The 25,284-nt window shown below is 37.4% G+C and overlaps 1 protein-coding gene across 4 annotated transcripts in view; it reads right to left on the bottom strand.

Moving 5' to 3' along the window:
- Positions 1-25,284, bottom strand: part of LOC102606011 (cation-chloride cotransporter 1-like) — a 35,172-nt gene that overhangs the window by 7,662 nt on the left and 2,226 nt on the right. Inside the window, exons 2-11 of one of the 4 annotated variants that reach the window (XM_006359032.2) lie at positions 24,216-24,353; positions 23,689-23,767; positions 21,893-21,984; positions 12,395-12,509; positions 12,158-12,258; positions 11,921-11,982; positions 11,402-11,629; positions 7,068-7,182; positions 6,717-6,911; positions 2,900-3,300 (exon numbers count right to left, since the gene is read on the bottom strand). In XM_006359032.2, coding sequence (XP_006359094.1) covers positions 2,900-3,300; positions 6,717-6,911; positions 7,068-7,182; positions 11,402-11,629; positions 11,921-11,982; positions 12,158-12,258; positions 12,395-12,509; positions 21,893-21,984; positions 23,689-23,767; positions 24,216-24,353 — 1,526 coding nt within the window. Of the gene's footprint in view, positions 1-2,899; positions 3,301-6,716; positions 6,912-7,067; positions 7,183-11,401; positions 11,630-11,920; positions 11,983-12,157; positions 12,259-12,394; positions 12,510-21,892; positions 21,985-23,676; positions 23,768-23,899; positions 24,187-24,208; positions 24,354-25,284 lie in introns of those variants that run through there. The other 3 variants (XM_015314260.1, XM_015314261.1, XM_015314262.1) reach the window with 3 other exon arrangements.

Genomic DNA, 25,284 nt, shown 5'->3' with positions numbered 1-25,284 from the left:
CGGAATAGACACATTGACATGATTCTCAAGTTCAGAAAGAACCCATCAACAAGAGCTGAATTGTTTGATTTCAAGAATCAAAGTTATTTGGGCTGTATAACTTGGAATCAATTGATTTAAAAACAAAATGACTGATGATAATTTAGAATAACTACTCACTTGTTTGAAACAAGAAATGACTACAAAAGAGCGACAATAAGTTTTGGTTCTGGATGACACAGATGGATGAGATTACAGTTAAGGGTTGGGTGTTCTTGAATGATCAAATGTTTAGAAGTTCTAAAGCAACCACTTGTAAGCAATTAGTGTGATAAAGACGCACCACACACAATGAAAACAAGATAAAAACTACAACGACCATACTTGGAATAAAGACAAGGATAAAGAAGAAAGATAGCAATTAAAGCTCAAATTGCATTCAGCAGCTACTCAGAAACATGTAACTATACTGACATGTGGGCGTGCGACCACTTTAGAGCTTAGGATCTCTTATTTGATAACTAGAAGTCCTATTCTAATGTCTTTTTCCGGGGAAGGTAATTTGTCAGGAAATAGCTAAGTACAAGGAAAGTAGAATACCTATTTTGAAAGGAAACTATAAATGAAACTACGAACTTAGTATGGAAGGAAACAAGAATAGAAATAGTAAGTCCTTATTTGGGAAACTTGGGCTTCTTGAACCATTGAAACTTCAGACATGGGCTTCTTGGACTTGAAAGCAAGTCCACACACCTATTCTTGGACAAATTAGAACTTCAACTTGGTGTCCAAGGTTGCAAAAAACCAATACAACTTGCTTTGCACCACATTTTTACCTCTTTTTTATTTGAGAAAAGGTCACTTGTATTATAAACAAAGGAATACTCAAGAAGTATTTCAGTAATACTTGCAATAAAAAATCACAGAAGTGTAAATATCCACGTATGAACTCATAAGTAATCTAAAATGCTAGGACTATCCTCTTCTTCTTGAGGATACTCATGCTTACACCAAAAATTGACAAGGCCCAGACATTTCATCTTTATTTTCTGCATAGCGCAAGCTCTTGTTTTCAAAGTATCTCTGGTTCCTTTGCAACCAAATAGTCCACCATATGCAAGCTGGGATAATCTTCCATCTCTCTTTGCACCCTGACTGATTTCAATCCCTATTTCAACAAGCTAAAGCTTCCTTTATATATTCCTTGGCATAGTCTGATGCCCCTTAGGTTGATGAAAATTTTCCACAGTTTCAGTCTCTCTACAGTGTAGAAAGAGATGATTTATTGTCTCTGCCTCACATTCACAAAAAGAACATCCAGAACACAATTGAAAACCTCTTTTTATAAGGTTATCCTGAGAAAGAGCAGCCTGTTTAGCGAAAAGTCAGGTAAAACAGGTCACCTTGAAAGGCACCTTAACTTTTCTTATCATCTTCCATGACCTGTTGAGTGTGTGACCTCTGAGAGTTTCTGTAAACTGACCCCATTGAGAATCTCCCCTGTTTGTCTGGAATTCAATTTAGTTTATCCTCACTTGGTGTTGAGGCCCTTGCATTGCTCCAGGGTGTTTAGAAATCTAACCATTCTGCTCCCCTCCCAATCATTTAACTGAATCTGAAGTTCCATCCCTGGTTATCTCTAATCTCTTTGACAGTGGCCACTTTCTAAAGGCTCAAGCTGAACTGGTGAGAAAAACTGACTTTAACAGGTCCCTGTCCCACCTAGTATTCCTCCCAAAAGAAGGTCTTCCCTCCATCTCCTACCTTCATTTTACAATCATTTATAAATTTTGGCCACAGATTTCTGAGGACATGGCCTATCCACTCCATCGTCTTCTGGCTGAAGCTCTCGCTCTTGTCATCATATTGCGTCCTCTTTCCACCCATTCATACCAAGTTTCAGCTCTTGAGACCTTCCTTATGATGTTGTACTATATGAATCCTACCGTGAAATAGATGACATCGTCATCCATATCTGAAAAGAAAGAGAGAATTGCTAAAAAAAGGGCCAGAGGACGATTCCGGTGATCAAATATCACCGGAATAGGAGCTCTAGAAGCCCGGAAGGGACCTTAGAGATGAGTCTCGGGAAAAGGGCCTGGGAGCTTTTTGAAGTATAAATGGTTCTTTTGAGGGCATGAAGGTCCTATATATTGCTACCACTTCTTTTTTCTCACCCCATTTCACTTAAAAGAACTTAGTTTTCAATTTATTCAGTAAACTTAAAAAATCTCAAAGTGCATCTCAATTATAAAAAATCACGAAGTTGTTCACCACATTGAAGGTTACAAGACCTATACTCCGTCCATAATTTGAATGAAGGCCACCAGTGTCCACAAGTAAATTTCTTTCTGACTGGTTATATATTTAAACGTTAATTTTTTTTCTTCTCTTGAACAAATTTCTTAATAGAAAAACTGTAAGAAGTTCGACATTTTGCTAATCATAAACTGCCAAATAATTGTAATCATTCCTAATTATCTTCATATTTTTTTCGAATATAGTTTCTATAAAGCGCAGCAAAAAGCAAAAAGAACACATTCAGCCCTTTCAACCTCTAAAACTAGAATTGATAACAAAAGCCTAGTTTGGTAGCTGAGTACAAAATCAAATTAACGAAACATTACTTGGGAAAATGTTACCAAATCTGTCAGAAATAGGCTAAATGATAAACGACACATAATGGGAGAAGCAATATATGGACAAGTAAAGGTCCAAGTCAAATATTAGCAGTTACAAGCTCCTGGATACTCACTAATGTATAACAGGCAGCACCAAGATGATGGTTTTCTTGGGAAAGATAAAGCAATATGAAGCAAATATGTATGTTAGAGCATAGACAATTAGTTTATTTCCAGCGATATAAACCAAAACAGAGAAAGAATACCAGTTCTCCAACAACAAAAGTAGAAGAAAATACCTATACAAAGTAAAGCTCCAACAAGAGAGAGACTCCAGTGGTGGAATTTCCACCGAGGTCGCCAGCTGGGAGCATCCAACAGATCCAGAAGGAAGCAGGATAAGTTCACACCAGCATAGCATAGGAGGTAAAACATTGTTATGGTTGGTGAAATAAGATCCAAATTTCCAATTACGACACATCCAATACAGATGAAGGCAGTGAAGAAAGTAGCCACATGGGGCTCACCTCCATCTACCACTTTAAAATAGTTCAGAACAGGTAGAATATCATCGTTTGCAATCGCAGCAAGGAGACGTGGTGCACCAGTCAAGCTTTGAAGGGCTGCCCCTAAGGTTGAAAGGATGATACCGACATAAACAATTGCTGGAAATGGCCAAGCAATTGAAGCGGTCAACAACCTGCATGAGTGCATTAGCCATGCACCATAAGTAGATTTTGAAATACCATTCACTACAATAATATAATCTCTTTCATACAAAGTTACATACTTATGGGTCAATTACAAGCCATTAAAACTTTCAGATCCCAAATATATTGAGATTACAAGGAGTATCAGCCTTATAATTAAAATGACAGAGAGCCGTTCATAATATACAAGGAAACCGAAAACTGTCTCTGACATACCCATGTCTTCTAAACCCTAGCTAGATGACAGCATAAGAAAGTGATCAATACTAAATTCAAAAGCAAAAAGCATCATTGATTTGAACCAATAATAGTGAGAACCGGAACTGAATATCCACTTACAATTTATGCAAAGGCGAAGAAGTAAATCCATTGATGCAAAATACGGTGATATAAAGCAAAATTCTAGTTGATTAACTGTAGCAACCATCTCACAATTTACAGTTTATCTATCTATCTATCTATATCTATCTATCTATACTACCTAAAAAGCATGAACTCCCTAACCTGAATGTTAAATTACTATAATACCCCTACTAAAAATACTCAGTTAAGTATATTTCTATATTATATTAAAAGTAGACACCTTTTCATATTGAAGGGTTGTGATGTTTTTGAAGGTTTAAGACTTTTTCAAAAGGTTGTGACTTTTCTGTTGCGACTTTTTCGAACGGTTGTGACTTTCCTGATAAACCACAATTAGCACCTATTCATACTAACATTTCTTGGCTATAAATAGAGGGATTTCCTCTCATTTTTAACCTATGAATATGAATATTATAAGTTTTCTACCCTTCTTCGTCTTAAAGGACCTCAAGTATGATTTTCAACTGTTGGTATCACACAAACAAGAGTTAGTGAACAAATTGTAGCAATCATATTCTCTAAGCACACTAGGCTGCAAGCATGGTTAAAAAAATATCAAATGTGAAGATGATGAGGTGCTATTGAATTTCATGTATTCACAATTTGCAAATTATAGTTAAGTTAATTTTGTTTGCAATTTTTGGTATGTTTTTCAAGAGAACACTAATGATTCTTTTTCCAACAGTATTTTTCACATAAGTTAATTTTATTTGTTTTATTGTCTTTATTAACTTGCTATCCTTGTAATATTTTGAATGGCTCTTTTTTGAACTATTCATGGGTTAAACTCAAATTGTGGTTTATGCTTATTCATCCACCCACTATCCTGATCCAACGATATTAGAAGGTACAAAAAGAAACATTTTTTCTCCCCAAATTCAGATTTTACCTCTAGAAATAAAGGATATTCTCACATTCATAATTTGAAAATAATTTTTTAAATGTTGGTGCTTTGCAATGACAATAAATATCAGCCCAATTGACTAATCATTCATCAATTCACACTTGTATTTACCTTCTACCATTCTCATCACATACGTACTTCAATATTATTTATATCATTTTAAACCATTGATAATAATTAACATGAGATACATGTGCAACGCACGTGTTCCAGAACTAGTAACTAGTAAACACTTGAATGACAAAAAAATTCCAAAGCTTAAAAGAAAGATCATCTAAACTCTCAGCTCAATCGTAGCTACTGCTTTTTCCTTTGGGAACTTCTAAGACTTCTTCACAATTTTCAGCTCTTCTAAAAGAAAGCTCAAATAATCCTCTCTCTCACAGTTATCTCTAGATATTCTATATATACACACTAATCTGGTCTCAAGTGCAAATCCCCTTAATTATCTTTTTAGTGAAAGGACTGGGACTAGCCCACTTCTTAGTGCACCTGATATGCCCCGTTAGATTTGGAATTTTACTGTTTTTATCAATTAAATGAACCATTTTAATGATTACGTGCTGGCAAAGTTTGGGCTGCTTAGCTTTGGTGTTTGAATGATGATTGTAATGTTGGGAATATGTTGGATAGGATTTGAGGTATGAACTCTAGCCAAGGGGAAGTTATTTTGGAGGTTAAAAGTTGAGGAAGATACAGGGGGCACACTGTAGCCCCCAATCGCATATCAATGATTGAATTTTCGAGTTGAATAAAGACCGGACAGCCAGTGGGGCTTACCGTGTGTTTTGACCAAAGGCAAGTAGAGGCAGCAGATTTGGTCCCTACTGTGCACCTATTGCACGTTGAAGGCTGGCCAGGCCTGAAGTGTGCATGTTACGTGGGCTACAACATATAGTTAATTTCCAGGGTAAGCGGCGCACATGCTATCACACGTGCCCAGTGTGGTGAACAATCTAATTGCAAAATTTGGGATTTTCCTCTTTCTCCCAACTCCTAGTCTAGGACACAACTCCAAGTGGAGGATTTCACCCCAAATTTCTTCTAAGCCATTCAGGTGAGTTTAATGTGGTTGCTTAATGTTTTCGAATCCCCAAATTGATTGATTTTGTCTAGATGCTCCACCTGAAATTCCGCAAGGGTCAAGAATTAAGATTTTGATCTCTTAAGGTAATCTTTTCACTATAGCTTGAGCTGGAGTTTGTGACTTGCACAGGTTATGGGTAGGCCATACGTTGTGGTTTTGGGTGATTTGGAAGAGGTTCAAGCCATGGCTCACCTCATAGCAATAAAATGAGGTTGATTGGCCTAAGGCCAACACCCCAAGACACCCATAAGCATTTGGGACAAGAAATGACGTTGATATGATAGTGTCGCTTAGTCATGGAAGTACTAAAGAACAAATCGTTTATGTGAATATGTTATTTGAACTCATTTATGATTGCATGATGTTATTTAAACTCCCAAAACTATGATATAAGAAGACATGTTTATGCTGAAGTTTGAAATATCTATGTTGAAATGGAACTCGACATGTTAAAAAAATGTTTTGACAGCTTGAAAGCCTTATGTTTTGAATGAAAATATCCTTTTGGGAGATATTATGGACTCCTAAGATGGTGTTCATTTTTCCTAGAAAGGCGAGCATCATACAAAACAACAGGAGGAGGTGTGAGTTATGTGATGCCCTCCTGGCCTTAGTGATGCCTTCATGGCCTTACACTTGATGCGCTCGTGGCCTTATACTTAGATGCTTCCTTATACTTGATGCCCTCATGGCCATTGCGAAGTCCTTGGGACCTTACTTTGACAAAATTGATGTGCCCTCTTGGAATTTTTTCGGGTTGCTAGTGTACCCACCATTTTAGTTTCTGCACTATATTACAGTAGGTCACACGCATCATGTTACTTCATGACTAAGTTGAACTTGTGGTATTGTCTCTTGTTTTATACGCTTACATTGATCATATTTAGCTACACATGATCGTATTCACCGCCTACTCATATTTTGGGAAGTAATTGATATACCTCAACATACTTGAGTCTCATTTTAGAAACTATGCCATTCAAACCACTGTATTTATTTAGGAAAAAGGCAGTAACAAGAAGCATCATAAGAGCATTGCAATTTAGACAAACCTGTCAGTCAAAAGCTTATCTCGAGTTGCAACGGATCCAAAGAACAGCACTGAAACTAGATATAAGGCACTAGTCGTCAACGTTGCTGCTAATGTCCCAATAGGAATTGAACGCTGAGTATCCTTTAGCGAGGCTGAACGGTTCGAACCTGCCATGATCCCAGTCACCGCAGGGAAAAAGAGACCTACCAACGCACTTACATGGAAAAAGAATCAAATATTAGACCCAGTTTCACACTTAGAACTTACGCATCACTGAAGTAAAAGGCAGAAAAAATGGACAATTTATTCCTGGCAAAACTACCACGCAAATTGAACAAGAGAGAAGGAAAAAAAGATTTGCAAGCCTTACTTGAAACTCCAGTATATCTTTCCATTAGGATCTGGAATCCCAGCATTACTAGTCCTCTGATATGCAGGACCCCAATTGTCCTTAAAAGATTCCGAACTCAACCCCGTGATTCCAACTGTACCATGCATAGCAACAGAAAGTAATGAGCTTGCTGTCATATATTCAAACAGGAGAAAATCAGGTTTAACTATGGATCAGAATAGCTATTCTGAGTAAGAGGGAGAGGACTTGATGTGATTGCTATTAGACCTCCAACCCTGAGAGACTCTACAATCATTATGGGCGGATAACCCTTTCCCTTCCCTTCTATAGAGAGGTTGCCCCTTTCTCCCCGGGTAGTTCACTCACTCCCAGTGCCTACCATTTCTATATACTTTTGAAAAAAGAGAGGTAGGGCTAGGAGCTCAATATTGGAAGAGCGCCCCCTCTTTTCTTCGGGAAATCGAGTTAGCTGGGCTGGTTCCCTGTCCCCGATATGTAACGAAAAGATTGATGGGTTTACCGCATTCATTCATGAAAGCACTAGCCTCTCTCTGGTGGGCCTTTACCTTTCAAATAGAAGAGGGGGGTAGTCGCAGCAGGAGAAGCACCCCTAAACCCCTGAGATCACTCGACCCCGACCGGTCAATCTCCTGTCATTGCTATCTCGTGCGCGAAGGGTTGCTCATGCTTCCCAAACGTCACGCATTTTTTAGGTCATTAGTCAACAGCTCCCTGGACAGCGAAATAGGGGTGACTTCACATTGTTTCAGGTAGTTCACTCACTCCCAGTTCCTACCATTTCTATATAGAGGTAGGGCTAGGAGCTCAATATTGGAAGAGCGCCCCCTCTTTTCTTCGGGAAATCGAGTTAGCTGGGCTGGCTCCCTGTCCCCGATATGTAACGAAAAGATTGATGGGTTTACCACATTCATTCATGAAAGCACTAGAGTTTTCATGAGCCGCTTGCATACTAGGAACAAAGCTAGAACTCTGCTCCCTCCTTCTAAATTGATGATGATGTAAGGGATAAAAAACTTTTAAATTGTCTAAATCTCAAAAATGTGACACTGGCATTCATCCCATTAAGCAAAGAGAGAAATTAGCAATTGAAGATCTAGGCTATCATCATTGAGTAGTATACGTCCAACCTAACTGTAAATTTAGAACGTCCTAAACACAGGAGGCAGGGAGCTAAGTCCATAAAGGAATCAGTAAGAGAAAATAGCCAAAATGGTCCTCTAAATTTTGACTTCCACTCAAAATAGTCCCTATTCTGGATAAACTGGATCAGATTTTGCATTTCTAATGTCAAATGCTCAGTATTGATTAATGGTGGGCCTGAAGGTTTTTTCCAATCTCAAAGGGGGATTAGACAAGGTGATCCTTTATCACCTTTTTTATTCTTGATAGTCATGGAAGGACTTAATCATATGATTAAGATCACACGGTTGAATGGTTGGATCATAGGCTTTGGATCTCAACCAAAAGCCATTAAAGGAATGGAAATATATCATCTTTTGTATGCCGTTGACTCTCTAGTATTTGTGAAGCTGATGTGATACCTATCAGACATCTCAGATCCATCCTAACTATTTTAAAGCTTTGTCAGGTTTACATGTTAACTGCGAAAAAAAGTTTTCTTTAAACGGTCAACAATGTTCGAAATTTGCTATCTCTGGCAAGTAACCTTGGTTGTTAGGTGGGAGCTCTTCCTACAATTTATTTGGGGATGCCCTTGGGGGCTAAAAACTGTTCTGCAGCAATATAGAATGAGGTTATAGAAAGGTCTGACAAAAAATTGTAAAGGTGGAAATTTAGTATCTTTCCCTAGGTGGGAGACTGACTTTCATTAATTCAGTTTCAGATGCTCTTCCAACTTACATAATGTCTATCTTTCCATTACCCAAAGAAGTCAAAAAAAGAATTGACAGATTGAGAAGAGACTTTCTTTGGCAAGGCAACAAAGAGAAGAAAAGCAGCAATCTAGTAAAATGGGAAGCTATAACCTTGAGCAAAAAACATGGCAGTTTGGGCATAAAGAACCTGAGACTGCATAATAGAAGTATGCTACAAAAATGGCTTTGGAGGTTCAATAATGAAGGCAATGCACTTTGGAGGAGTTTCATATCCCAGAAATATGTGATGTTGAACCAGTGGACCGCAAATGAAGTTAATAGTCCCTATGGTAGCAGTGTGTGGAGAACTATCAGAAACCAAAGGCAAGACTACTGGAAAATGTGGAGATTATTGTGGTTGATGGAAGAAAAACTGATTTTTGGGCTGATCATTGGATTGCGCAGAGCAATCTGAAGTCTATGTATCCCGTTCTTTATTCTACAAGTCTCCAACAATATGACATGATCAACCAAATGTGGAGTCAACAAGGGTGGAATCTAATCTTTAGAAGAGCTCTTAATGACAGGGAAGTAGAGAGTTTCGTCACACTGCTTGTGGATGCACGGATTCTACAGACAGACTCAGATGGAAACTAAACAGTATAGGGGCCTTCTTAGTAAAGTCAGTGAATTGGCAGTTGAATCAAAGACGTCCTGTAAAGGAGAATTGTCCTTGGAAAAAAGCCTGGAAAGTAAATATACCTATAAAGGTGCCATTCTTTGTTTGGTTGGTGATTAGGAAAGCTTGCCTAACTCAAGAGAAGCTACAAAGAAAAGGTCTTCAGATTTGTTCAAGATGTCTTTTGTGTGAACAGGCAATACTGCAGGACCACTATAAACCTGTGGCACATGTTCTTTTGTATTTCCGGAATAACTTGGGTAATACCTAGTTCTACTTTGGCACTGCTGAACAATTGGTGGGGTATTGAGAATAGAGGTGGGGAGGAGGACTGATGGAAGATCATTCTTGCTTGCATTTGGTGGACAGTGTGGAAAGAGATGAATGGTAGACATCTTGAAGGCACTAGCAGTTCTATCCAGAAAATTAAGATGAATTGTCTTAGCTTGTTCCTTTTTTGGTGTAAACGGAATATGAGGGGGTAAGTACGAGAGTTAGTATAGAATTGGCAATGTATAATTGCATAGGGTTCACACTTTTGATGCTTGTAAAGTTTCCAACTTAGCAACTTTTTCTGGGGTGATTAAGTTTTTACTGAATAAAATTGCTACTTGTCTAAAAAAAAATAGTCCCTATTCTTTGAGTTGGAGCACTAATAGTCCTTCATCTTTCCAAAACTGGAACACATTTAGTCCTGGATATTTTTTCCCAACTAAAACAAACAGAATACTTCCGGTCCATGGAAGGTGAACCAACCCAGCTCTGTTATCAGCAATGGCATCAGCAACGGATTCAGCTGTTGCCTTTACTTCCCTGTATGAGTAGTTGGGAAGCTGTAAATGGACATAAATATTCAGTGTGTTTGACATGTTCTTCTTGTCCTTTAAGTATTTTTCTTTTTAATTTACTGGAAGAGAGTATTCAGTGTATTTGACATGTTCTTCTTGTCCTAATTTCCCTTTTTTGTACTAGTGAAAGAAAAAACAGGAAGAGAGTGGAATTGCACAACTGAGATGACTAATAATATAAACAAGAAGAAGGTGGTGAGTACACAACATGATGATGGTGTGCAGTGAGCTACGAATTGCAATTACGAGCTTCTATCACTGCCGAATCCGAGATAAATTCTGAAGACTAGAATATGCTTTTAACAGTCACATGTTAAGAAACAGTCACATGGGAATGTGTTAGGTGAGAAAAGAAAGGGGTGACTGTTTAAAGTTGATGAAACCATTGTCTGAAAGAGCTTCAAAAAGTTTAAACCTTAAGAAGTAATCAACAGAGTGCAGAAAAAGAGAGCAACTCAGAAGAGCAGAGCAATCAGCTTTTATTTCAGAGAACGTGAACTTTAAAGGGACATGAGGCATTCTGTTAGTTATAGACGGTATCAGTTACCTAGCACTACATCTGCTCCATTCTTTGAAAGATGGAGGATTATTAGTGCTCCACCTCAAAGTATAGGGACTATTTTGAGTGGAAGTCCGAATCTTGACCCCCATTTTGGGCCTTTTCTCAAAGCAGTAAGGTACTAAGGGCCACTATGAAGCAATACAAATGCTGGAAATTGCAGAGGTTGAGATATCAATTGAGATTTATTATTACAGACTAGCTTAGCAATAGCAATAAGTTTCCACTATTCTCAAGGCCAGAACAAAATGAATTGGTCGACAGCATTCTACTAAGAAAGAGCAACAAGATTTAACCTTACACTGTCAAACAAGCTTTTCTTCATATATCTTAACTTTTAAGCGTGTACAATCAACTTCTAAGTAGCAGAACACTTCACACAAAGCTTTCAAAACAATTTTGAAAAAAAAAAGTAGGCATAAACAATAAACCTGCTGGACGATCATTCCTTGCCAAAAGAATGCCAGAGAATATGCACACCAATGAGAATACAACAGGTACAAGGAATGCCGGTGCGACACGATTAATAATTTTTACACCACCAAAAACTATGAAGCAGAGAAGAATAGTCACGACAATCCCATAAATTTGCAGGTCGTGCAAACTTGGCCTTGTAATGGGCTCCGCAATATCTGTACCATTAACTCTTGTGACAGTTTCTGCATAAATGACAAAGTAAAATTCAGAAATACAAATGATTTTGACAAAATAATGTATTACCCAGTAAAGCATCAGCAAAAATGTACTCATTGAAAATAATGATTCATATAACCAAGGAAGAGAACAGATTACCATCAAACATGTCCATACAAGTAGACACAAAAAAGAATTACTCCTATAAAAAAGACAAGATCCAAGGAGCATTCATAGCAAAATTATGATCTGCAGTCTTTTCAAAACATTAAATTCTAGCCAATAAATCAATTGTGACAATCTCACTCAAGAAATACCTCTAAGAATTCCAGCAGCTGGTACAGCATCAAGGAAGGTTTCCACAGCTCCCAATACATACCTGTAAGACAGATACGTAATAGCAACATTAACTCAAACTTATAGATAGTGCCAAATGATGAAAGTAATGTAACCTCATTTGCTAGTAGTGTCAGATAATGAAAGCAATGTAGCCTCCTTTGCTACATTCACCAAGTGAGTAGCAATTAACACAAAAGGTCAGATTGTATACTCACATTGCTCCAGCAACTGCATTTCCAAGAAAAAAACATAGTCCAATGCTGACACCAACTTCTGGACCCAAAGCACGACCAATGAGATAGTAAGGCCCTCCGCCCTAATTTTGAGAAAACAAATGATATCATTGACCATCTAAGCTACTCGGGAAAAAAGAAAATGCATGTCTGATATAGGAAAGCAAGAAGCTATCTCCTTTGTCTTCATTCAATGACTGATGAGCAACTTTTTCTCACCTTCATGGCACCATTGGTGGCAATAGCACTTAATGATATTGTGGTCAGGAAAGTACAAGATCCACAGAAAGCGACGAGTAACAATGACTCACCAATCCCAGCCATACCAACAATCCTACAGCATAGAAGAAAAAAAAGCATCACAACATGTCAAATATAAAAGGATATGACGTGACTAACACACAAATAGATACTTGTTCAACTCCCCCAACCCCACATAATTGCATCTTTCCTATTACTCCTTTTTCCTACAGTGTCCTTTTCTACTTCTTCCTCCTTTCTCTGATTACGCTGTAGGGAGAAAGCACAGAAAAATATTATTAAGATACATAAACTACATTATTACAGTGAGCTCAATTTATAGACACTACACTACAATCATTTTCATGTACGAATACTATGTACAATCCCATACCTATTATAACACTCTCCTCAAGCTGACACATATAAGTCATATGTACCAAGTCCATTTAAGCTAAAATAACTTTTAAGTACTTTTGGAGTGTTGGGTAAGTTAACAAAAGTGCTTATAAGCACTTAGGTTTAAGCTAAAATGCTAAAAATAAGCCAAAAGTCAATAAGTTAAAAATCAGCCAATCCAAACAGGCTCTAATACGAGGACCAGTTAGGTGAAAATATCTGCAGATTGATCACTTGACTTCACAAACTTTGTAACAATATCTCAAGGGTATCTTTTCTCTGATAAAGTGACAGCCAATCTCAATATGTTTAGTCCTCTCATGAAACACCAGATTGATGCAATATGAAAGGTAGCTTGATTATCACACTGAAGTTCCATTTGACTAACTTCTCCAAATTTCAATTCTCTGAGCAACTATTTGATTTAAACTAGCTCACACATTGCTACAATCATTGCTCGATATTTTGCTTCTGACATAGATTGAATAACCACTTTTTGTTTCTTACTCTTCCATGATACCAAATTACTTCCTAAAACACAATATCCAGATGTAAACATCTATCAGAAGGTGATCTTGCCCAATCAATCAATGATCTTCTCATGGGTCTAGCTCCTCAAAGAGTAGTCCTTTACCTGGAGCTGACTTTATATATCACCGAATGCAGACAACTACATCTCAATGACTATCATTGGGAGAATTCACAAACTTACTTACAGCATTCACGAGAAAACAAATCCCAGGTCAAGTCACTGTGAGATTATTAAACTTACCAATCAGACGCCTATATCTTTTAGGACTCCTCTGTCCTACTCCTAGCATGAGTTTAACATTCGTATCCATAGAAGTGTCAATGGGTCAACATCCCATCAATCTCGTCTCCTCAAGAATGTCTAAGACATACTTTCATGGTGAAATAATAATATCTGATCTGGACTAAGCAACCTCAATACTTAGAAAATACTTCATTTTACTAAGGTCTTGAGTCTTGAAATGTTGAAAGAGATGTTGCTTTAAATTAGGGATACCATCCTTGTCATTGCCAGTGATAACAATATCGTTAACATAAGCCACCAAATAAATACACAAATTTGGAGCAAAATGCAAATAAAATACAGTGATCGACTTCACTATGAGTCATGCCAAACTCTCGAATTGTTGTGTTTTAACTTTCCAAACCATACTCGAGGAGGATGTTTCAGACCACATAGTGACCAGCACAATCGACATACAAGACTACTAGACTCCCTCTAAGCAACAAAACCAGCTAGATGCTCCATGAAAACTTCATCCTCAATGTCTCATTCTTAATGTCTAACTACCAAAGAGGTCAATGGTGGACATCAGTCACGGATAGAAAAAAACATACAGATGTTATTTCAGCTATGGGAGAGAAATTAGCAGTGCAATCAAGCTCAAATATCTGACTATACCCCTTTGCAACAAGGCCGCATAAACCCAACAACAACCAACAGTAGAGTAGATATACCCGAAGAAAGAGGAACTAGCTCTCAAGTACAACTCACATGTAAAACAGATATCTTATCAATCATAGTTGTTATCATGGATGAGAAAGTGTTTCATTTGTAGACTTGGGATGAAAATAATACAAAGGCATAATGGGGTGATGATAACTTAAAAGGGTAATGGGGTTAGTATTCGAGTGGATTGTACACCTTTCCGAAGTGCAATTCATTGACTAGGAGAAGACAAGTTTGTGATAGGTGGAGGGTTCGCAGTAGGTGCAGGGTCTGACGCAGGGCATAAATCATTCGGGCCTGATTTTGTACACAGACAACGATAAGTCAGAAGTGGTAGTACTATGGCTGGAGATATTGAAGTAACCATACATTCCTCATAAATTGGTATAGGTAATACCTCAAAGATATTTGGATGATCAAAAAATGTAAAGTCAAGACTCAAAATGTGACATCAATTGACATGAGGAACCAAGGAAGATTAGGTGAGTAGCAACAATATCCTTTTTGAACCTGAGAATAGCCAATAATACATATTTGAGAGCACGAGAGGCTAATTTATCTTTTGCAAAGGCTAATTATGAACAAAACATGTGCTCCCAAAGACAAGAGGGGAAGAGAGTATAAAGATGACTGCGAAAACAATATTGAATAAGGAATCTAATTCTGAATGGAAAATAATGGCATCCGATTAATTAAATAGCAAGATGTGAGAACTGCATCTCCCCATAAACACACTGAAACATGGGATTGAATGAGAAGAGTGCCAGCAGTATCAATGAGGTGCCTATTTTTTTCTTTGCTACCCCATTCTGTTGAGAGATGTGTGGCACGATATTTGACTAATAATTCCTTGGTGTCATAAACTATTGAAACTGGGAGGATAAGTATTCTAAGGCATTATCACTTCAAAAAGTACGAATATAAACAGCTGCAAAAGAATGGCTCCCAACTAAAAAATTCTCTATTTTGTATTTCAACATAGAAACTCTTGAATATAGAAAACAACTCTAATCTTTCATTGAGAAAATCCAAGTACATCTGGAGTATTCATCAATGAAACTAACAAAATAACAAAATTCTAAGGTTGAATTGATTCTACTAGATCCCCAAATATCAAAATGAACCAATGAAAAGATAGACTCGAGACAAATGGCAACACTACATGGAAATGTAGTGTGGGTATGTTTCTTAAGTTGACCCGACTCACAATCTAATGTGGACAAACTAGACAATCTAGGTACAATTTTTTGTCAATTGCATAAACTCGGATGTCCCAAACGACTGTGAATTAAAACGGGAGGATCTGTAATTGGAGATGTTCTGGAGGAATTAGAAGAGGTAAGATAGTAGAGGCCTTGTGATTCATGTTTTGCGCCAATCGAATGTCCCATACTGCGATACTTCATAACAAAAGAATCGCCAAGAAATATTATAACACAATTAGGCACGAGTCAAAATAACTGATTGATGCAAGATTAAAAGGACCACCAGGGACATAAAGAATAAAGGTTAGAGTGATAGACGAAAGGGGATTAGATTGTCCAACTCCTTTTGCTTTTGTTTGGCCCTGATTGGCTAAAAGTAACAGCATTAAGAGGCTGTAAATAAACAATATTTGACAATAGTGATTTATTACTAGAAATATGATCAGAAGTTTCTAAGTTCATGACCCACGGTCCAAGGGTACTAATTGTGAAACACAAGTAAAAGAATTACTTGCAATAGAAGCCAAAGAAGTATCAGGCTAAGCAATTGAGCCTACTTGTTGAGATATATGCTTACTTGCTCGATACGAAAGGAAATCCTTATATCCCCCCTTCAAATAAAGAGAACCCTTGATTACCTGTGGTGTTAATCTGAGCAATATGAGCATTCTTGGCTGGTCAACCATGCAGAGAATGCATGCGCAACGAGTATGTCCTAGCCCATTATAATAACTACACTTACATCGAGATCTTCCAAACAACCTCCTCGTCAATCCTCTGTGGATTGAGATGCTTGTTTTCTGTGATTTGAGATGCGAGAATAGTGGAGTTGGCGGTTGTTGATGAGACCACAGTGTGATTAAGAGGCGCGAGGCGAAGTAAACGAGAGAATAATTATCAATTGTAGGACTAGCCAAAATATGACCATGCACCGAATCAAGGTCGGTAGGAGGTCCAAAACAATGTATGTCTTTGCTCCTATAGTTTTTCAACTTTCGTAGTGACTATATCAACCTCTCAAATTCCTCCATAACTGTATATACATGTCCTAAGTAAGTAAACATCTAATTCATTTTTATTTAGGTTTGTCATCTAAAATATCACATCATAAAATTGAGATCCGTCATTAGTAGATGAAGCACAAGCCTTTTCCCAAATTGAACATGTTTGCAATGGACATAACAAGAACATCAATTTGAAATCAATAGATCGCCACAAGATACTACATACTTAAGCGTCAACCTTCTTTCATTGTGTTTTGGTTTTTCCATCTAACTCACCAGCCTTTTTCTTTAAGTGAACTTGAACACCTGCCCCTTGCACCACAATCGAGAAAGACCAAGCTAAATAGTTTGAATTCCCATGAATGGTTTGGAAGTAATCACATATGACTTGAACTTTTGATTCCCATATTTTTGGAATTAAGATTATCAAATCCCGAGGACATGGCTCGAAACTTCAAGAGAATCTGACCAAAGAGGAAAACACCAAGTTTTAGCCAAGAAACAGATGGCCAGAAGCTGAAACAAGGTTGGATCTTGTTGGAAAACTTGCTAGAAAAAATGAAAGTGATTGGAATTCTATGAAAATTGTATGGGTGAGCTCGGAATTGCTGCGCCACCCCGACAGAAAAAAAAACCTTTCAAGGAAGTGGCCAGAATCAAAAGCTCACATGTCGGCGTGTGAGACAGACGCACCACTGTGTTGTTACCCGCGTGTACTGGCACATGAATCGCTAGATGCTGGAAGAGCTGAGTGGGCTTCTCACTAGACATTCCCGAGTGTGATGGCACTATTGGTTTTCGTAAATATCAAAGAGAAAGATGAGATGATGCAAACGTCAGTTGTATAGTCGTCCGAAATACGCACAAGATTGTGTGACTGTATTTTCCAGATGTTTCTTACCAATGATCTAATACCATGTGAGAAAGCACAGAAAAATATTATTAAGATCTACGTTGTGCGGACTCTTCAATTTTGTTGTTGAACTTGTCTCGACGCGACACTGGGGTGGGTGCGGGTATGGGTGCAGGTGCAGGGTGTGTGTTAGATTTAGTCAATCCCATAAGGATACTTTGACCAGAGTCAAGAACAAATTTAGGAAAAGGCTGAGTGGATAGATTTTGGGAGCGAGTGACTTGCCGCTCCAACTTCATCTCCGACGACTCGGACGAAAACATTGACGATCTAAGATGGATCTGTGAGAAATATTGGAAAATAATATTATTGAATTGTTGTTGTTTACATTATTACATTGAGACCCTATTTATAGACACTACAATACAATCTTTTACTAAGTAGGATACTATTTAGTATTCCTATTTCTATTTAGGCTTAAGTCATCAATGGCCCCTTAAAGTTGTCCGCATAATTCACTTAAGACACCTCAACTAGGACTTGTACCTATTGAACACCTCTACTAATTTGGATTTGAACCTTTTGAACACTTTTTTGACAATCAGCTGAAGTATGAAATGTGTGTAATACACTCGCGATAACGTGGAAAATTGACAAATCAATGACGTACATGTGGCATTTTGACGAAAAAATTGAAGTTGCCATCCATCCAGCTACAGATCAAGCAACTTGTTGCAATGTCCAATGATGCATTGAGAATTTCTATGAAGTAGAGACAGATTTACTATCAACCATAGTCGTCGTCACCATAGCCCCGTCCTCCACCATAGCCGTCGTCACCTTCAAATCCTCTTAATCCACTAAATTTTTTTCAGATCTATTTTTTTTAAGTTGAAAATAGCAAATTACATATACATAAAAATTAATCAATACATGAACCTACAAAATATGAACCATTTATAATTTTAGATATCAATAAAATCATTGACTACATAATCATCTAAGCAATACACGGAGAAAGGAGGAAGGAGAGGTGATTCATTTTTTATTTTAAATCTGATTTGTTAGATGTATTTTTCAATAAGAAAAAAAATGGAAGAAGAAACACAGTAGTCATTGTATGAGTCTCTATTTTTTCCAGTAAATAAGATCACAATATCCAGCAAATTTAAAGAAAATGGAGAAGGAAATCGTAATGGTGTTTCCCCAGTTGAATATGATAGAGGTGAGGAGGAGGGAGAGGAAGAGGAGGCAGAAGAAAAGAAAAGGGTGGAAGGTGGTGGTGGAAACATCGGCGGCAACGGCGGAGATGGTACTGGTTTTGGAAGAAGTTATGGCTAAGGAAGAAGAGAGATTTAAAAAATAAAACCAAAAATACGTTCTGACGCGTTGAATGGATTGGTATTACACCTTCCTTGCCATGTCGGCGAAAAGTGTCAAATAGGTACTTATTCTGAACAATAAAAGTGTTCAATAGGTACTAGTCCTAGTTGAAGTGTCTAAATGAATTATGCAGACAACTTTAAGGGGCCGCAGATGACTTAAGCCTTCTATTTATATTCCTATTCCTATTCTAATAGGATTGTATAAACCTAATCCTATTCTAACACTCCCCTCAAGCTAGTGCATACAATTCATGTACCTATTCCTAGCTTGTACCTAGCTTGTTACAAATGTAATTAACACAAGGACCGATGAGGGGCTTGGTGAGATATCTGCAAGTTGATCAACCGACTTCACAAAATTGACAATCAATCTCAATGTGCTTGGGATTCTCATGAAATACTGAATTTGATGCATAATGTCGATAAAACACAGAGTGATAAAATTACAGTGTTGGAACTTCCCAAACCAAGCTTGCAAAGACTGTTTCAGACCATAGAGACTTACGTAATCAACATACAAGGCTACTAAAACTCCCCCTGAGCAACAAAATTAGGTGGTTGCTCCATATAGACTTCTTCACAATGCAGTGGTCGTTGTAAGTGCTCAAAATCTAGTAGAAAGTATATGGATCATGTTGGAATCAATAGACGAGTCGATATTAAACAAGAAAGTCACCAAAAAACTAGCCGGAACATGCTCATATGCCGGAGTATTAGATTTGATGGCTAAAAGCGGTCACAATCTAACAAATAATATTATATTGGTAGGGTTGGAATGAAGTCATGACCCAACTAGAAAATAAAAATTATATAGGATAATTTGAATTGATGGAACGACCCCATTGAAAAAGAGAAATAATATGGGTAGGGTCGAAATGATGGCACGACCCTTTGAAAAAAAACGGGTAGGGTTGGAATGATGGCACAACCCTACGCAAATCAGATTTGAGGAGTCACCGGAAAGACGAATGGAACTATGCAAATCAAATCTGAGGAGTCACTGAAAAGACACATGATGCTATGCAACTCAGATATGAGAAAATAGTTCGGAAAAATCCACGGTACTACACAAATTAAATATGAAAAGTAGTCCGGAGAGATGCACGGTGCTACGCAAATCAGATATGCAAAAAAGATAGTCAAGGATGGCACGGTGCTACACTAATTAAATATGAGAAAGTAGGCCCTAGAATGATGGCACGGTGTTGTGCTACACAAACCAGATATGAAAAAGTAGTCACCAGAATGATGGCACGGTGCTACACAAATTAGATATAAGAAAGTAGTCACCTGAATGATGGCACGGTGCTACACAAATTAGATATAAGAAAGTGGAATGATGGCACGATGCTACACAAATTAATCATGAAAAAGTAGTCACCGGAATGATGGCACGGTGCTACACAAATTAATTATGAAAAGTAGTCATCGAAATGATGGCACGGTGCTACACATATTAGATATAAGAAAGTAGTCACCGGAATGATGGCACGGTGCTACACAAATCAGATATGAGAAAATAGTCACCAGAAAGATACATGGTGACCCAACTTTTGCTAACATAATAGTTGGCCGAACGGGCGGCATATATGGATAATAGCCGCCCCGCCGGCAGCGGAAGCTCTTTGATTGTTTACCAAGATCGTAGAGGCTCTGATAACCATGTGAGAAATATTGGAAAATAATATTATTGAATTGTTGTTGTTTACATTATTAATTGAGACCCTATTTATACATTACAATACAATCCTTTACTAAGAAGGATACTATTTAGTATTCCTATTTCTATTTCTATTCCTATTCCTATTCCTATTCTAATAGGATTGTATAAACCTATTCATATTCTAACACTAACTATGCTATTTCCAGAGGAGGTTAGTAATCACATCCAGCATAATCTTATGGTTGAAGAAGGGTCAACAGAATGGGACAAACCCTGGTGGATGCTTAATCCTTTTGGTAAATTCACAGTCAAGTCTGCTTGGGAAATACTAAGACAACCAGGTGAAGATTCCTATTCTAACAAGATCGAATGCCAACTGCATTTTGGCAAAGAGGGGGTAGGTGAGCTAGGGTTGAGGTTTTGGTGAATTTCGTAGAGGCGGTGGCGTGTGAGATGAAATAGAATATATGAAAATAGGGCTTTTTAGAGATTTATATGGGTCTGCATGTTGCAACTAAAATTATTTCAACATTTGGGCCTAACCACTTCTACTGACATTTTACCTTTCATGGGCCTACTGTTTGTATAATCAGTATTCTGCACTTGTTGGACTAGTTTGTAGCGTAAAAATCCATCAATGACTGGGACAACAAATCTCAATATGTATCATCTACACATAAATGTTTAGCTTTATAATTGGTTAGGAGATAAGACTAGGATAACTAATGTCACATTTGACTCAAAATTTGTCTCTTACATATCACTTTACGAACAAGAGAATAAAAGATTGAATTCTACAAAATATTCTCAAATTTAAAATATCTTTATTACTCTATTTTTATAATGTTGAATTTTTAGCCGAATCCCTGCACTCTTATCCATACTAGGATTCATACCCCCTAATCTTAAAATTTAGATTTTGCCGAATCTGACTCTCAGATCCGCGCCCGTTTCAGACACCCACACCCGAGTCTGAGCAACATAGATTAAGATATATAAACTACACTAATACATTGAGCCTATTTATAGACACTACATTGCATAGAAAAATATAATGTACAATCCTATTCCTATTCTAACAGCCGCCTAACAAGTTCTGTAACAGGAGAATACCAGAGATAGAAGGAAGATCGGCTCACTTTGAGTACCTCACAGAAGCAGGTTAAAATATCAATATCAACCCATACTTGTGACGTGAGTAGACCACTAAATCATAACTAGCAGAGGGAACATAGTGTAATCTGCTTTACAATTTACTCACTCAACATAACAATCAATCCGGGAATTTATAGAACGCGGGAATAACAAATGCCGAAGTGTTGGAAATGAAAGGAAATTATCCACATCCAGAATGTTGACCATAGTCCTTAAAATGCAGATTTAAGGAAACACAACTTGATCACCTTTTGATAGCTACAGCATTATAAATCTTGTCCACAAAAAGAATCCGAAGAGAACACATAAAGGAATGGATACGATGAAACATACCAAGAAAATCTGATATAGTAGATGATTCCCATAATATTTTGCAAGCATGGCACGAAGACACCCATCAATGTCCCAGACTTGACAGCAATAGGCTACAACAGCATTCACAGAAAGAGACAATCAGAAAGGCATTCAAAGCTTCATTGAGCAACCCATCACTACAGAATTACATGATTCAGCTATACATGCAAGCTGCAAGTTGTGATCGATGAATATCAAATCTCAAAAGTACAAGTTCTGATGAATGCACAACTACAACTACAACTAAACCTCAGTCACAAACACGTTGTTGTCAATATGAATCTTCACTTCTTCATTTAAGCCCAACGAAGGTCTATAATTGTGAAAATTGATTGTAAACCAAATTACAATAAAAGTAGGAGAAACCAAACAAGTAACTAGAGAAGAATACAACAATATCCCTCACACTCTTCCATGCTGATCACAAATAAAACTGAGAACAAACCTCATTAAATGAAGTTGTAAACTAAAGGGGGAATGAAGGGGAGAGGGGAGAAACCAACAGCCAACTTAACTATTGATTATGTATTTCAGGCAGCCACTTAAGAATACATACACTCTCACTTTACCACATTATGGATAATTAATAACACAACTACACAATTCAGATTCATCTTATCTTGCACAAATTATGAGTAAAACTGAGATAGTGAGTACAGAAAATCTGTCGACGGACACCAATAGATCTTACAAATTTTTTAGTGAGGATCTCTTATTCTTCAACTTTTTTTGAATATTCTGATATGTATTCTGTCTGCTAACATTTTATTTTTGAGACAATAAAACTTTAAAATCTGAAGATCTCAGCTTTATTATTAAGAACGGTATTCTACTAAAGTAGTATGATAAGCACCATATTAAAGTGTCAAGGAATACATGAATATGGCAACAAGTTCCATGGATCTACTTTTTCTTCCATTCACTCTTGCAAAGAAGAGCAGGAGAGGGAAAATGGTGATCCAGCAGCCTCCTCTAAATCTAAAACTAGATCAGATACAGCCTTCAAAGATAATTACCTAGTATTTATAACAAATTGTTGACCAATAGGAACCTTAACAAAAAGGCATTGACAATTTGGAATGGTGTAAGATGGTGATGCTTTGTTTAAACTTCAAAGTGAGCTTGAGCATGCAATGATGATTTATCACTAATAATTAATCAACAATATGTTAACATACAATGCATATACTTTAAAGTAAGTTTTTCTACACTTTTGTCTTCTTATAACTTCACTCAACCCTTTAGCCACCTTCTTGCCCACTGTTCAGCATTTATTCAAAGATGCAGACCATATATTTCTTTAACCACTCCCCATCACCCTCCCCAAAAAGAGAGAGGAAGCCATAGGATATGACAACAAAGACCATGAAAGAAAGGAGAATTACATGGGAGACTCTCCCTTGAAAGAATATTACATGTTTCGTCGGAGTTCAGAGAGGATCAGATATAGGAGAAGAATAGAAGAAAAGAGAAGGGCTAGTTCCTTCTTTTGGTTAGGAAGCAAAAGGGTAGAGAGACTAAAAATGGAGTATGCTACCCATCCATGTCAATTTTTCCAGTCTCTCAAGAAATGGACAAAAAGGAGCACTCTTTTACTCCTCTTCCGGCAGTACCAAATCACTGTAGGTAGGTTAGATAATTTAGCTATGGAAAATAGATTTATATGTTTTCCTCCCCATTCTCTTCCCTTCCCATTAAACCAAAATGTAGTGTCAATGGTTATAACATAAAACTTCAGGAAAATAGAACGAATGATTAAGAACCTATCACAGTACCCTGGGCCGCTCAAGAGCAATAGACACATCCCCACCATCTCTCGGACTAGGTGGCGCTTGAATTTGATCACCTGTCATGCTGAAATAGCAAGATTAATTAGAAGCATAATATTAATCAAATATCAAATACTGAAAAGGAAAGTTGAATTTGAAAATGATAGTCTTGAAAACACAAAATGATAAGTTTATAGGGGCATGTATCAAGTTTTACAAAATTCAAAATTATCTCCAAGCCAAGACCCAACCAACAGAAAAACTCCATTATTCTCCAATGTTGTTCACGGTGCTACAGTTTTTAGGCAGTTCTTGGGGAAAAGTGAGTGTGTGTGTGAGAGAGAGAGAGAGAGAGAAAGAGAAAGAGAGAGAGAGAGAGAGAAGAATGGAAGTAAAGCTAAATCAATCAATCAACCACACCTCAAACTGGAACAGGTTGAAGATGTATTTATCATATATATCTAATAGAAGATAAAAGATTTGTAGGCAAGAAAGAATAAAATGTAAAGGACGACGGAATGTTTACCTCTTACCTCTTGAGACCTAGAATATTTACAAGAGAATCAAAGCCAAACAGTTCCAGTTTGGATTCTCTTTGAGGACCGTTGACACTGTGATTGGGCATTGAACCTTCGGGAGCCACATCTGACTGCATATTCACTTTGACTTTCCTGATAAAATTGTGTAAATCAGAATAATGCATAAAAATTATAATGTAAGAACAGCAAAATTCTTGAACACTTAGAGCAAAAAAAAAAGGGGGAATATTGACATTACAATATATCCAACTTTGAGATAATAAGTGTTGAAGTATATGACCATCTCATTTAAAAGCTTAAATCGTTATAGAGAATGCACTTTCATTTATATAATTATTCTCTCCCACACGCCCCTTCGTGAGTGAGCCTGATTCTTTCCATAGGCCAAGCACGTGTAAATTATTTTTGATAATGGGTAGAAATGAAACTAGAACCCACGACCTTTCCTTGCTCCGATACCATGTCAAAGTGTGTGACCATCTCATCTGAAATCTTATGTTGTTAGAGAGCGCACACTTTTATTTACTATTCTCTTCAACAAGAATTTTGAGTATTGAAGAATCTGATTAAAAAAAAATCCGCAGCTCACGCCTCACTCCCGTATCTCAGCCACAAGAGTTAAACAATCTATTAAAATCCTACAGAAATCCACAAGGAATATTTGAATTTACTACTCTATAAGCTGTAAAGGTTTTGAGACACTAAAGAATGTTAACTCATTCAAGAAAGAAATACAAATTCAAAATATTTCCCACTACTAATCAACATGAAAAGGTAAAGAAACAATCATTCATCCTATAGGCTAAAAAGGACCCACTCAGATAAACTAATTTAGCTCACGTGAGAGGGTATTTTTTCCTGTGAAGTCATATAACCATGTACTTTCCCCAAAATGACAGAATCATCTATCAAGATTCAGTATGGAGAGAACCTTAAGCCTTGGGAAGTCCAGTCCAGGATGTATAGCAGCAGTAAAAAAATTAGCAGAAGAAACATCAATGTAGTTCCTCATAAGGCACCACAGAGTTCAAAACTCCCCCCCCCCCCCCCCACCCCACCCCCA

The sequence above is a fragment of the Solanum tuberosum genome, unplaced genomic scaffold, assembly GCF_000226075.1.
Source record: "Solanum tuberosum cultivar DM 1-3 516 R44 unplaced genomic scaffold, SolTub_3.0 scf00287, whole genome shotgun sequence".
Taxonomy (NCBI): Eukaryota; Viridiplantae; Streptophyta; class Magnoliopsida; order Solanales; family Solanaceae; genus Solanum; species Solanum tuberosum.
The sequence above is the reverse complement of the archived record's forward strand: the minus strand, read 5'-3'. Positions and strand labels throughout refer to the sequence as shown.